At 42.5% G+C, this 14,287-nt stretch overlaps 1 protein-coding gene across 5 annotated transcripts in view; it reads right to left on the bottom strand.

The window, feature by feature from the left end:
- The window catches only part of DENND5B (DENN domain containing 5B), a 118,841-nt gene that overhangs the window by 16,623 nt on the left and 87,931 nt on the right, over window positions 1–14,287 (bottom strand). For 3 of the 5 annotated variants that reach the window (XM_037388961.1, XM_037388957.1, XM_037388958.1), the window contains 6 exons: window positions 9,398–9,491; window positions 8,282–8,392; window positions 5,917–6,048; window positions 4,934–5,086; window positions 4,340–4,418; window positions 3,047–3,128 (listed from right to left, as the gene is read on the bottom strand). In XM_037388961.1, the coding sequence (XP_037244858.1) occupies window positions 3,047–3,128; window positions 4,340–4,418; window positions 4,934–5,086; window positions 5,917–6,048; window positions 8,282–8,392; window positions 9,398–9,491 (651 nt within the window). The remainder of the gene's footprint in view (window positions 1–3,046; window positions 3,129–4,339; window positions 4,419–4,933; window positions 5,087–5,916; window positions 6,049–8,281; window positions 8,393–9,397; window positions 9,492–14,287) is intronic. The other 2 variants (XM_037388959.1, XM_037388960.1) reach the window with 1 other exon arrangement.

Genomic DNA, 14,287 nt, shown 5'->3' with positions numbered 1-14,287 from the left:
AGACATTTCAAGTCTTCTGAGATGGAAAACTCAAGTACAGGCTATCATCTCCCCCTCTCCCCTTCCCCCAGCCCAGTGCTTGGCTTGAATTACATCTGATATGAAACACTGAGTAGAATATGTTATTTTACTGTGAGAAGACTCAAGTACAGATGGACTCAACTTTATTCCATGCATGCTCTGAATCTCTTCATTACCTTTTTCTGGTTCAGACCAGATTGGCATTAATTGTGCATTTGGGAAACATAAGGATCTGCAATCATGCAGCTTGCCAGAGACATTAGAAAGATTCAGTAGTCAGTCTTGGTGTCAGCAAAAGCAGAGTGTAACAGAACAGAGCATTCAGGAGCTCCAATTTATTTTACGCTCAGTTGTGAGAGTCAAGCAGCTCTATTTTTATCAGTGACCTAAACATAAGCACTGTATGCTTACCACTGCACAGCAAACTCTTCTTGTCAGAGCCCTGAACAGCAATTTCAATGCGACTCCCTAGGTTGGGACTTGCTTTTAATCCCATTAGTAATAAAGAAAAATCTATTTACCTTGTCAAATGTAAGCCTGGGGTATGGCGAGACATACCCTCTGCAAATAGCTCTGCTGACGGAAGAGGTTACAGCTGCTCACTATCACCATGCCCCCAAGGACGGTGTGCATACTCCCCACCCCAGCACAGTCAGAAATGAGCCATACTAGCTCATTCCATGTAGGCAGCAGGTCTTTGCTAACCCAGCTTCTTTTGACTGCAGCAGGTTAAGCATCACTGCTGTGGACCCAGCACCTGGGGCTTGCACCTCTGCTGCAAGCTCCCCGTGGATGGGGAGGCACCACACAGGCATGAAAGCAAGCGCCGGCAGCAAGGAAGAGCTTGCCTGGAGGGGAAGGACCCCACACTTGAATCCAGCTGGACCAAAGGTTTCAGGGAGTTGCCTTGGCACTGTCTGATCTGGCTGGACACACAGCGATGTGCCCGAGGGGTGAGGCCATGCTGAAGGCAGGCTGCAGCAGGAGCCTGCCAGGGAGCTGGAAGAGGGCTGGGAGAGATGCTGCAGATCCCTGCCTGGAGGAAAGGCTGAAGGGCATACCCCCAAACACACTTGTGCAGAGACTCTCCATGCAAAGAACCAAAATAAACATCTTGAGCATCTTTCTTACCACATCCAAGATGCCTGGCTTTGCGAGGGAGGCAGAGGACACACCACGTTACCTGTAGCACAGGCTTATCACACATTCAGAGCGTGACTGTGATTCAGCCCTGTTTTTTAAGTTGTTTACATAACCTTACATGAGCCATCAAAAACAAGCCATGCTTAGGTAATGCTTAACCCTCTAGCCATTAGTTCAGTTAGCACCATAACCCCGGCAATTTAACAATTACCCATCCTTCTAACCTCAGCATAAATCTGTGTGTGCAAACAAATACTAAGCAACATTCCTTCCAAGCAGGAGAAAGTATGCCATGAGATTACACATGGCAAATTCAACTCACCATCTGCCCAGCATTTTCTATGACCAGACATGTTTTTGGACAATCAAGAATACCCAAGATATTACAAAAATTAATGTTCTGCTTCTGTACTTTTTCTCTGAAAAGCAGCAGAAACAGTCCTGTGATTCAAGGAAGAGAGCTCAGATCCAAGCTGGGCTTTCATTACTCAAGTGGAAGTACGTGGAAGACAAAACCCCTGCATGCGGCAGCAAGCGCGCACAGCCTCCTCTGTCAGCAATCCCCTCCCAGCACGTGAGTTTCTGCTCCAGATCCTCCTTCACCCTTTCCTCAGACTGACCCTCCACATGCCTGTCAGTCTCACAGGACTGAATTCAGTAAATAGCTGCCATGTCCCACGAGAGGGATGCTAAAATGACAGACACATGCTCAAAACAACCTCTTGGCATTATACTCCTAATTACACTGTGCGTATTCTCCCTCCCACTTTTGCATGTCGTTTTAGCCTTATGTGGCATGTCATATTCTTTGAAATCAGAGCACAAGACTCAGACTACATAGCATCATACAAAAAGGTTGTACACTGCAGGTGGGAGGTACAGTCACTTTCTTTGAGAAAAAAAATCTCACATCAGAAAAAAAAAATCTCTGTAATAACATGCATAGTAAGAGTCACATCACTGTAATCATGGTTTTGTGAACTAACGATAATTAATTTTATTTTTACCATAAGATTGTTTGCCATATTTTTATGTGGAAGAAGGGCATGGTATTACAAGGAACAATATTTGTGTTGCCTTATGCATTAAATTGCTAGCAATCGCTAGCAGCTCTTCACAGATAAGCATTATTGCATTGCTCCTCCCCCACTTTTCATGGCACTTTTACCCATCCTGCAGTCCTTAGCAATGGCAAGTGAAGTGTCAAAACAGTGGCCTGACCTGGCAGTGGCTTGATCAAAGAGCTGCCCTGAAGAACTTCTGCCTGGTTCTGTCACATCAGCCTCCATCTCTTCTCACTCTATAACCCTTCTGATTCCCAGCCAACACTACTTAGAAAGCTCTCCAGAGCCAGGCTGTGGTCTCCCACAGAGCCCTGCCCTTACATCACATCCAAACTTTAAATTCACCCAAATACTGGTTTGATTTGTACATTTATTACTGTTTTCCATAAAATGCTAATTGAAAAGAAAGAATATTGCTCAGGCATTGCAAGCAGGTTTTTATGTCCCTTTGCTCTGTCTATCAACTGCTTGGTCAGTAATTTAAAACAAAGAAAAAGAAACAAACTCAAGGTACTAAGGAACTCAACATATCTGCTGTGATTCATAGAAGCTGGCTTTATTGCTAGAAGAACCCCCTGGGAAAACAAAAACTCCAGTAAAACTTGTGTGGTTTTCATTGTCTTTTAACCAAAATAAATCAAGTGAATGTGCAAAAAATTTTTGCGAAAACAAAAAGGCAACACTTCATAGATCTGAATGTGGGCTCAGGAGACTTTTTAATTCCCCATAGCCTTCACAGACCCAAAACTAATCAGGATCTTCACCTTATGCTACACAATTAAAACCACAATTAATACTTTAGGAAACAAATTGTGTACCTCATATCTTGTATCAGGGAAACCCTCAAAGTAGGCAGAGTAATTCCTGTATCAGACTTCCGTCTTTCTGTTCCAACAGCAACTACAGTAGAGAAAATACATGAATTTAATACAAAATCATAGTAATGGTCTGCAATGCATTTGTTTTACATACAGCTGAAAACAATCTTAAGTGGCTGGTAACTGCCATGTTTCTGTGCATTATCATTAACTCTATCCTGGAAACGTAGAAGTAGACAAAATGAAAAATGTTTAATATATTACCTATTCCTTCCTTAATCCAGCACTGAACTTGGAGATTTAGCTTCCTTTTTCGTATGTGAAATATATTAACATAAATCTGTATGGCAATGGATTTTATTAGAAATATGTTTCTATGGAAAGCTCACAACTGAGGACACACTAAAATTAAGCTACACTAGCATATTTAATGCTAAGAATGTCACGCATTTCTGTGCTCCGCTACTCTGATCAAGCTGCTTTGTGGTGACACATTTTGCTCTCAGGAATTTGTGCCTGCCAGCCAGATTGCTGTGTGCATTACTCATTGAAGCTCACTAAAAAGCCTTTTCATGAGCAAGACTAGTTTGTCCATAGATATGTCTTTAAGGACTGTTCATACAAGTTCCCATCTACAAGATCTGGAGGACTGGAGAGTCCTTGGAAGATGACCCACTGAAGTTCAACTACGATATCCAGCAGCAGCCACTGGGCAGGGAGATCTCAAGGTAAAACCAACCTTTCTCACAACACAGCAGTAATTTAGTAATTATAAGGGGGCAAGCAAAGCATAAATGGAGCATCCGAACTGACTAATAGAGGATTATACAACTTCTGAACTATACCATCCACCAGTATAAAGACTTATTGAACATGGAGTTATTCACATTGGGATTTGGTAGACAGATTATGCTCATTCAAAGAAAAATTCAGCTGTCTTAGCTGCAGCTCTACACCTTCAGCTTCTTCAGAAAACATCTTTTGCGGAAGCATTGCTTCTCACACCTCTCTCAGTGCTGATTAAAAGGGAACAAAGGTAGTGAACAGACATCAAATGATTTTCCAGACAGGGATAATAAGTATGCTCCTTTGCCTTCAATGATGTCAATTTATTTTGTCCAGACATCAAGGCATCTTCACAATGATTATAAAGGCTGTCAAAATGTAAATGTGATATTAGCAAGAAAGAACACTGACATCTTGCATGGGTGTCACGTGGCTGCACTGTTCCTGCCGGGCCCAAGTTCACTGGCTGTGATGGACCCTTCATGGAGTCAGCTGCCAAGTACTCACCTGGGGACTCTGCACTATGCTCTTGCTTCTCTTCTCTCTCCTGGTACTGAAGTAAATGGGACCACAAAGCAGACTTCCCCTGAAAATTGAATAAGCAGTATACAGCTTTAAATGAATCAGGCAAAAGAAAAGAGGCCAATGAACATGGCAAAACAATGGGATGGCATTTCAGCAGGTAAAACTTTCACTTTTCAGTAGTGAAAAATCAATCCTCCTCTCTTGGGCACGAACCCTCAGGAAGAGGGGAGGACCAAACCACTGAAGTAGCAGTGTCCCACCTGCCTTGTTTCTTTGTCCTCTCCCTGGGCTTTCCTTGTAAATGTTGAAAGGAAAGAAACCAAACACTTATTTAACATCATTGCAATTTCCAGAGGTACATCTCAAATAGATAAAAAATAAACCACACCCTCCAAAAACCAACCACCCCAAACTCTTCAAACCCTCACAAGACATGAACCAGGGGCTCTGAGCTGAAGGAAACCTCCCACTTTATGCTGTAATGACACCACTGAGTAGCAGCTTAAAAGGCAGAGGTGGCATTCAGTATTTGCTAGAGCACTGTATGCACGAAGTCCCGAGTTTCCAGTTACCAACCTGCTTGATCTGCAGACCATGGCTCCAGATTCTTTCTAGCAGATCACAGAGACTAGCAATCAATGTATTTTCCTCCAGACCTGTTATGTTGGCTTCTCCATGTCCAAGCTCAACTGCTTCATGGCCCATCTTCTCTACCAACATGCGTTTAGTCTAAAAAAACCCAAAACACCGTTTCCAAGAATGTTATCCAACAAGAGACAGAATTTATAGATGAGTTTACTTAAACATGCTTAATCTACAGACCGTTGTTGATGGCTTGACCAGAGAAGCTTCAAATCTCTCTACAGAGATTGCAGATTAAAAATAATAATTTAAAAAAATCAGCATGATTACTCCATACTGTCCTATTTCTATACCCTTTACCTATTGCCCTGTTTCTACGCTGTTGATCTATTACCAAACAGTATCAAAAAACAGAGCACAGAGCTAGATACATGGGAGTCTTACTCAGCATCTGCTTTCCTTCTTACAGCTATTAAACTTTAAAACCCAGGTAATACAGTATACCACCAACTGGAACTGACACAAAGACACCAGGAAGTTATACTTCCATGGCTATAAAAGCTTCTTTAATATTAGAAACTGCCATACTTCACGTGCTCTGCCTAAACAACTTGCACAACAGTCGCATGTGCTGAATGCTTCCCTTTTGACCGAGGGTCCTGAGCCTGTTATGTTTAGGCTACATGTAGATATGAACAATTAAAGGAAATCCTTCCTAAGATGTCTATCACGCTGATTCTCCTTCCTGTCCTTTTTAATCTTTCCACTAACTTTAACTGCATAAACAGGAGTCAAAATATGATCCTTTCTTTTCTAGCAGTTGAAAAATACGACACTAAAGGGATATCCACCCTGCAATCGCCTGGTATACTGACAGACCAACGCCATTCCAGCTGTGAAGGACTTTCAGGACACCATCTGCAAATGCTATTTACACTCAGTGTAAGCAAGGGTAGAGCACACGGGAGAGGACCTACCTTCATGCGACATTCCTTCAGTAACCCTTCCACAAATTTCCAGTTGGTCTGTGCAATCACAGCTGGAGAGAGGTCTGAGAGTTTGGGCTGCCTTAAATTTTTTCCTAAACTCCTCGCCTCCTGCATGTATTTCTAAAAATTAAACAGAATAATTTCAGGTATTAAAAGTTAGAGGGGCTCTCCTCATCCTAATTCTAGGTGAGCAAATGCTGGTGAAAAGGAACAAGCTAGCGTGTGGGAACAAAATCACCATCTGTCTGATGTTTAGGTGTCAGGCTGTAGAAGTGGAACACTCCCTTCTAACAACAGAAAAAGCAAGATATTTTCCTGCGTGGTACTGAAACAGTCAATATCAGCTAGTGAACTGTGCTGTTAGCCGCTAGCACAAAGTTAGCCACAGCAAGTGCATAAAAGCGCAACACATTCCTCCATTCAGCAATAAATTCAAAACACCAAGTAAAGTTTCTTTCCATTGTCATTTTATTGTCACTTTAAAAAAATAAAAAAATGAAAAGACATTTCCCTAATTTTTGACCAGACTATACACAAATTGAAAAAAAATCCTTTGAAAAAAAAAAGCAAAAGGACAAAGATTTCACCCCTTCCTTTTCATCTGCATAGTTATGAAAAATGAGACTTGATTTTATTGTCAATTAACTTCTTAAGTACAAGTGAAGCTCATTTTAAACAAAACTGACATGAACTGATCATTCATGCTTTTACTGTGGGGTGGTAGTTGAAAAGTATGGACAAAAATTAGCATACTCTTTAAAAAAGGATCCAAGCTATAATAAAAGACTTTTAAACCCTCCTGTTCAACTGCCTTGTTGTTCAGGGGTGGGGTGTTTTTGGTTTGGTTTGGGCTTTCTTTGTTAAGGACAAGTGTCCTCTGCTCCCAGCATCAGTGACATGACTACATGCTGAGCAAAGCTAGGAAGTTGGCCACGTTTAGGTGTGCAAACGTGAAGCCCATCAAAAAGTTGTTCAAGCATTATTAATAAAGTTTTTGTTAAAAAGACTAAGAGAATATTGCCAAATAAAAGTCTTGAAACAAAGCGTTCAGCCTGGTGTGGGAATGCTCCACTTCCATAGTGTGCTTTTATCCAATTAATGCTGCCTCTTTGGGTGACAGTATGTGACCATGACCGCTCTTCCCCTGAAAGGAGCAGATCACATCCCTCCAGCAACTTAGCACTGCTGCTGGCTGGGTTTTCCGGGGAGTTGAAAGGTCTCACTATGGCTGCTGCGTCCTTAGAGCTTTCTGCCTGGGGCAAAAATAATTCATTTCCTGGAATCGTAGAATGGTTTGGGTCAGAAGTGACCTTAAAGATCACCTAGTTCCAACCTCTTTGCCATGGACATGGGTACCTTCCACTAGATCAGGAAAAGCAAAAGCAAAATCCTAACACGCTGAAATTAATTGAAATAGCTCACTTATTTTTTATGGGGGAGTACAGTTTTTCTGACAACTGGATTTTTTCAATACAAAATTTGGGCAAGAACCAGTTAACATCAGTCCAACAGGTCAGATGAGAATGGAGTGCTCTGCCATGGAAAGCTGTCTTCAACAAAAGTGCTCAGTTAGGTAATTACACTTTCACCAATACTGTAAGGAATTAAAAATAGTTAAAAACTGCACGTGGGAATAAATAATAAAAATCATATATCACAAATTATGAAAGTGTGTTGTTGTTCAGCAAGCAATCTCACAAGTGAGTTCCATCTATCTCAGTGCAAAAATTAGCAACAAAACCAGTGGAAGAGTAATACAGGGAATATATAATTAGGAATCTAATATTTCTTTTTAAATGTGAAGGGATAAATAAAATGCAAAGTGTGGTTATATTCTGAAGAGTACAAAACATGGATAACTTTACTTTCTTCATCATATGTCTTGTTACTATAATAAAATAAAAATTAAAAAAATATTAACTCTTGTAAATTCAAGAGAAGAATAAGGGTGGGATGAGAGAACCAACTGATTGCTCTTTGCCAGTTCATCAGCATCCACACACCACCACCCTCTTCCACACTGGGATGCAATGATCCAGCAGTCAGAAAGCAATACTTTTTGGATTTGATACCCTAGGCTGAATTGCCCGGCGAGCAACACAGGAAAAAAACAAAGCAAAAATTCTTGTCTTTCAGCCTTGGAGCCATCATGTGTGCCAGGGAGCTGGTGTGGAAGCCTAGAGCTGACTTCCAGCTACTTTTCTGATTATAACCACACATATAACCACAAGCGCTACATGGACGTGCTCATACTCTATGAGAAAGGGAGAGGTTTGAGACGGAGTGAAGACAGCGGTTCCTTACGCTAACAACATCTCAAAAGCAGTTTTCAACAAGAAAAACTGAAACATACCAGGCAGCATTCAGAGAAGGATTTTTTAGGAGGCCGTGCAGGAGGGGGTGGTCCCTGATCCCACTCCCAGAAGGCCATTGAGTTCTGACGAAGCAAAAGCTCCTCCGATGGCTAAGAGGAGGCAGATGCCCCAATGGCAGAATAGCCAGAAAGAAAGAGACAAAGCAAAAGAAGCATGCATATGATCCACAGCCAAAAAAAGAAGAAAGTAAATACATGACAAAGTATTGAAAAGGCTCTGATGAGATATACATGAGGCAACATTTAAAATACACTTGGGAAGCCATGTTAGCAAAAATAGCAACATATACAAGTGCTGTTTTGCTGTGTTTTCCACGAAACATGATTCAAAGCTGTAGTTCAAGAGTCCACTCATCTGTTCAGGTTCTTTCAGAAGGCAAATGCCAACACTGGCCAACATTATTCAGCAAGATTTACCACAAAACAGCATGAGTGCTTCATTTTTGCTAGTGACATACAAAAGAAGCACATGGACATCAATGGAGAAACATGGCAGAAAATATTTAATGAAGGATGAGAAACTGAAAAGACGGGAAAGAAATGCGTGTATGTGACTGACATTTACAAGATGCATGGGAGTTTCCAAGCTTTAGGCATGAAAAGGCCCCGAAGTCTTAACCTTTCAAATAGGCTTACTCATGTCAGGAATCTACGTAAAACAGACCCCCCAAAAAAATCCTTTAAAAAATGAAAGAGCCCTGCCTAATTCGCCTCTGCAGAGCTGACATTTATTTGAGGACTTGACTTTTCTAGAGACCTTCACTCTGGCCAGCGCTCGGCAGCTGGACCCAGGCGGGCGCCAGGGCTCTGCTCTCTGTATGCAGTAACAGTCAGGGTCTAAATCAGCAAATAAGCCTTTTTCCTGATGACAAAGGGCTGTCTTACTCCAAAATAATAAAAGCATTTTATTTACGTTATGTGCTTTGAAGTTGTACAACGCATACAAACATCTGTGATCAGCAGCATCTAAATGGCTGTGGAGACCCATACAAACCTTACGGTAGCCAAAACCTGCCTGAAGCAGTAGCAGATCAGTTGTTTGAACCTCACCTGGTGGATCACAAGCTCATGCTGCCCACTGATGATGCCACCTACCTCCCTCAAATCGTTGTCCAGCCCGATGTGCTCCGAGTGCTGCCGCAGGCGGTCTTTCCTCCGCTGCGCTGTGGTGCTGCGACTGGCCCAGCGGCTGAGAAGTCAGAGAGAGAGAAGACACATGTGAGTGGAAAAAAATCAGGAGGGAAAGCCTGGGTCAGGAGCCAGAGGACATCTGATGGGTCAGCAGCTGGAGAAGTGAACCCACAAACTTGGACCCTACAGTAGATGTGAGTGCAAGCTCGTGCCTGACCTCCCCATGGGAAACTGCCTGGCAGGTGACAGGCCAGTGCGCACCCATGGGACAAAAGCCCTGATGGAAACGTGCCTGCTGCCTGCCAGGGTCTCCAGTGAGAGCTCCTGTGTTACCCAAAATGCAGGTCATGCCGCAACATGGATGCCACCACTAGGTAAATTGTACTTGGTTACCCAGCACCACCGTTGCCTGCTGCATTTGCAGAGGTTTGATAAAAACAGTGTCTGTAGGAGCAAATGAAGTACAATGATGTATTTTGACCAGCAACTTCTTAAGATTTTCCTCTTTTGTGAGAGGCAGTACTTTCTATGGTACTGCCAGGAATTATTTCAGAGAAACTTGTCATTGTGATAGTAACTACCATGATATTGGGTGCACCTATGTCTGAAGGCTATAAACAATATTGATGTTCCTGGGATTGATCATGTTGCTATCTTCACCATGTATATATATTTTTTTTTGCATCAGGTTTCTAAATACCAAGGAAAGCCTATATTTTTCCTACATGTTCATATATGTTCGGCTGCATTTTTAACTCATCTGAGGCTGTTGCCTGAAAGCAGCCGGCTGGTAACCAGGTTTGAAATGAAGCAACCTTAAAGCTCACAAGCATGCAAATTCCTTTATGCCACATACTATAACAAAACACAAACCAAGATAATTCTGTCGCAAGGAATTTCTAGTCTGACTGCAGGGTTTCTAATAATACCACAGCCTTCTGTCAAATCCTTGAAAACCAAAATGTTAAACTGGTGCAGATTAAAAAAATAAGTTAATAAATTATTTATGAAAGAAAGCTGAAATAGCACTGTATAAAGCAACCTATCAAGTATCAAAAATAAGCATCTTAATCCACATGAAGTCTATGTCTTCTGAATGATATTACTTAATTACTGTGGTTGTGTTAATTAAAATTAAAAATATCTTTCACACACAGTAAACAAACAAAAAAAAAGCCTTTAAGTGTATAGCCTTTCAGTTGCTTCATGAAGTCATCTGTTCTGCCTGTCTCCTGCATCAAGAAGTTAAAGAGCAGAACTAAGGTGAGGCAGAACACAAAGCCTGCCCAGGGCAGTGTTCCAGCTCCAGTGCCTGGTGGGATGTATGAATAAGGCTTTATCTATGGAAGGAAACTGCCTGGAAGAATCTGAAGGAATAACCTAAATCTGGAAGAATTAAAAAAAAAAAAAAAAAGAAAAAAGGGAAATAAAAAGAATAAAATGCACCAAGAAAACAACACCTCACACTCCCCATCCTCAGTGCTTGGATCAAAGGGACCCTTCAGAACCTTCTCTTCTCCAGACTGAAGCGTCCATGCTGGGCACCATGCCAGAATGACTGCTCCGAGATGGCTTTTTCTACAGGAGCTGTGATCAGCAGGTAAAGCCCCTGGGGATTTGAGTTCTCTGCTTTTCATTGATCTATACAGAGAGAAACGCAGAGAGGCCCACATCAGAGGCAGAAGTGTGTGCTTGATAAGCTCCTCCACACAGGCGGTATTGGTGGGGACAGCAGTCTCCAGATCCCAAAGCCATCTACTTCTGTGTGAACGCCAAACAGGAGCATATACAAATAGAACCTGGGATCTGACCTATTTGGGCGAGGAGTTTCAGCTGGTGTAGGCAGATGCGTGCCTGGAGGAGGAAACCCTTGCACAGAGCAGGAGTCAGGTCCTGACATGTCCAGCAAGCTGCTGGGGATGCGTAGGAGGGGAACCTAACCTAAGAGAAGTGCACAGACGTGACCCCTGGTAGCCAAACCCTCCTGTTTCCAGAGAGAAGGACTTTGCATACATAACTATCTCCACCAATTCCTCCAGTGAGTTAACCAAAGACCAAATTTTGGCTAACCACAAAGATAAAAAGGGAAAAAAGTCACAGGACCTGTAGCTTTTATGGTCAAACCAAAGTCCCTTCCTACCTCCCAAATAACGTCAACAAAACAAGTACAAAGGAAGAAATAAACATCTGGGTCTGCATGTAATTATGGTTCAGCACCTCTCTATCCCATATGGCAAGAGATTTATTTTTAAAGCAATGTAGCCTCAAGTCTCTGGTAACTAAAAACACCCAGCCCAAACAGGTCTCTGCACAGCAAACGCTGATACCTTCTCAGGGGAATACATCACTGACCTAAGTGTCTTTGCACGTCCTCAGAAGTCTTAAAAATATTCAGCCCATGAGTTTAGTAAGTCACCACTTTTTTTTTTTTTTTTTTTTTTTCCTCCCAGAAGCAACACCCAATGCCTCATTAGATGGCTGAGGGGGGGGTAGGAAATAAAACCTTACATTTTAATAATCTCAGCAAGTAGAAATGTAGCAGAAAAGTCTCCCCCTTGAACAGAGGACAGCAGACATAAAAGTGACTTCAACTACTGGATCTGGAGACCTTCCATTTATTCCAAGTTGGTACCACACTTACATTTCACAAGATAGAATGCCAATAATACATTGGAAAGTTAAGTTATAGATCAAATATTACCCACATCCCATTTTTCTGCTCCAATTTATATGGTATTTTCTGAATTCTAGACAAAGCTTGGATTCCTCCCCACCTGCATTTCTGCAATTACTGGACGATGTAAGAATTGCTAGAAGTATCCTTTGAGGGAACACATCTCACCGAAGGTGAAAGCAGAACGAAAGCCACAGAATAATCACAAGTAATACGGAATCATTAAAGCATTTTCAGTTAATTCCAGCCTTATGCTGCACCTGGGAGGAGGCACAGGCCATTCTCCAGATTATTTATCAGAATTATTTAAACATTTTCAGCAAACTAATGTAAGGATCATTGGGCATTTATGAACAAAAGACCACTGCTTATTAGCTAGAGCAATTACACACACAGTGAGCTGCACACTCCCTCTTCCCCAACCTCTAAGCTGAGGAAGAGGAGCTGCTGGGGCACTGAGTGAAGTCTATGCATTCGGATGCCACCCTGAATCTCTGGGAGATTTTGTAAAGATATAACAGCAGATAAGCAGGATTAAGCAGCTGAATCTTTTAAAGCCTTTTCTTTACTGGGCCAGAATTTTCCCAAAATAATGCTTCAGTATTACAATAACCATTCCCTTCCCTCTCATCAGCAGAGATAGCATTTAAATTATTCTTCCTCTCCCTTTGGTGGCTCAAAGTGATTTTACAGGTGGGTAAAAGCCCTCCCCAGAGGCCACACCACCTCCCTTGGGTTGCTGAAATCCCACCTGGGTGCCTCTCCTGGCGCTGACTCTGCTGCTGCCTTATTCACACCTCAGCCCTGGTGCTGCCAAAGCAGCAAGGAAAGCTGTACCGGCACGGGCAAATGCCAGCTTGTTGTCAGCCCTTAGTCTTGGGCTTTTCAGCTAAACAACTACCTCCCGTGTCCCTGTGGAGCAGATGCCAGAGGAGGCTGGTCCCTGCCTTAGGGAGATGAGCCAGCCCCAGCTGGCTGGCACTGGGGAGTGCACACAGCACTGCTGCCCAGCCCAGATGCTGCCCAAGTTCTCCCTGACCCAAAAAACGCCCTCTCCCCTTTATTTTTTGCCTGTAGAGCCATGAGCATGGACTACTGGCATGTTTCATTTACTCCTCACAGTGGAAGCATTGTTACAAGCACCAGGTCCCTGGGCACGAAGCAGCTGCAGCTTGGGTGCTGTGTTGCGGAGAGCCTGGGGACAAGCTGCCTACATGGAGAAGGGAGAAAAGGCTCGTTTCAGTAGTCTGCCCATACCTAACTCCCGTATCCAAAGATGAATGGTCTTCACCACCAGGGACTGTGAAAAAGCAGTGATATTTCAGAGGAGGGACTAGAGAAGACTGTACGCTGTTCTATATAAAGAAAAGAAATGAAGGCACCTCCAAGTAAGACCCTTTTAACACGAAGACAGTGAAGTCAGTATTATTTAATGTCAAATTAGACCCCACAAGTGCAGGAATAGGTTTGAAGAGCTTGCAGGAAATGTAAAGATGACACTTGGAAAAAAGATGGTACTTAACCTGTGATTAATTTAATTAATTAATTTCTGTAATAAAAATGGTAAGGTAGCAGCAAAGCCGAGCTGTCGGAAACCACTCTAGCAAAGCAGCAGCCTCACACCAGGGACTGGCCATGCTGTACTGCAACCATGTGTTCATCTCCCTCCCCCTACCTTCTCCCCTCTTCCCCCACTTTTTAAAGCTCCATGGTGAAATGAAGAAGTGGTGTCTACCCAAACCAGACACAGGTATAACAGGCAGGATATATACTGCAGTACATGCAGCATGCTGCTAGGGAACTTCATTCGCAGGAGGATTTAACCAGTATTGACATCATCATGAAATTCACTATCATAATTTACAATCTATTTACAGTGATAACAGAGAGAAGGAAGGAGACAAATGCACTTGTCCATAGGACAGAACCTAAATCTCCTTATACAGGCCATCTCCTGAGGCAGACTACTATTTAGGTCTGCAATTCATGACAATACCCCTTTTACCTATATACTTCCATCAAATGAGTTATCTGACTGTGTTTCCATATTCACAAATTAGCACATAGCTGTCCTACACCCTCCAACAAATCCCCCTAAAGCATGCATGCAGCCTGCACACATTACATACACACAGACTTGTGTATTTGCTTGGGTTCAGATGTAGTTTCCACGGGACTAT

This window comes from Falco rusticolus, chromosome 5 (genome assembly GCF_015220075.1).
Source record: "Falco rusticolus isolate bFalRus1 chromosome 5, bFalRus1.pri, whole genome shotgun sequence".
Lineage (NCBI taxonomy): Eukaryota > Metazoa > Chordata > Aves > Falconiformes > Falconidae > Falco > Falco rusticolus.
Note: the sequence above shows the minus strand (reverse complement) of the source record. Positions and strands in the feature narration are given on the sequence as shown.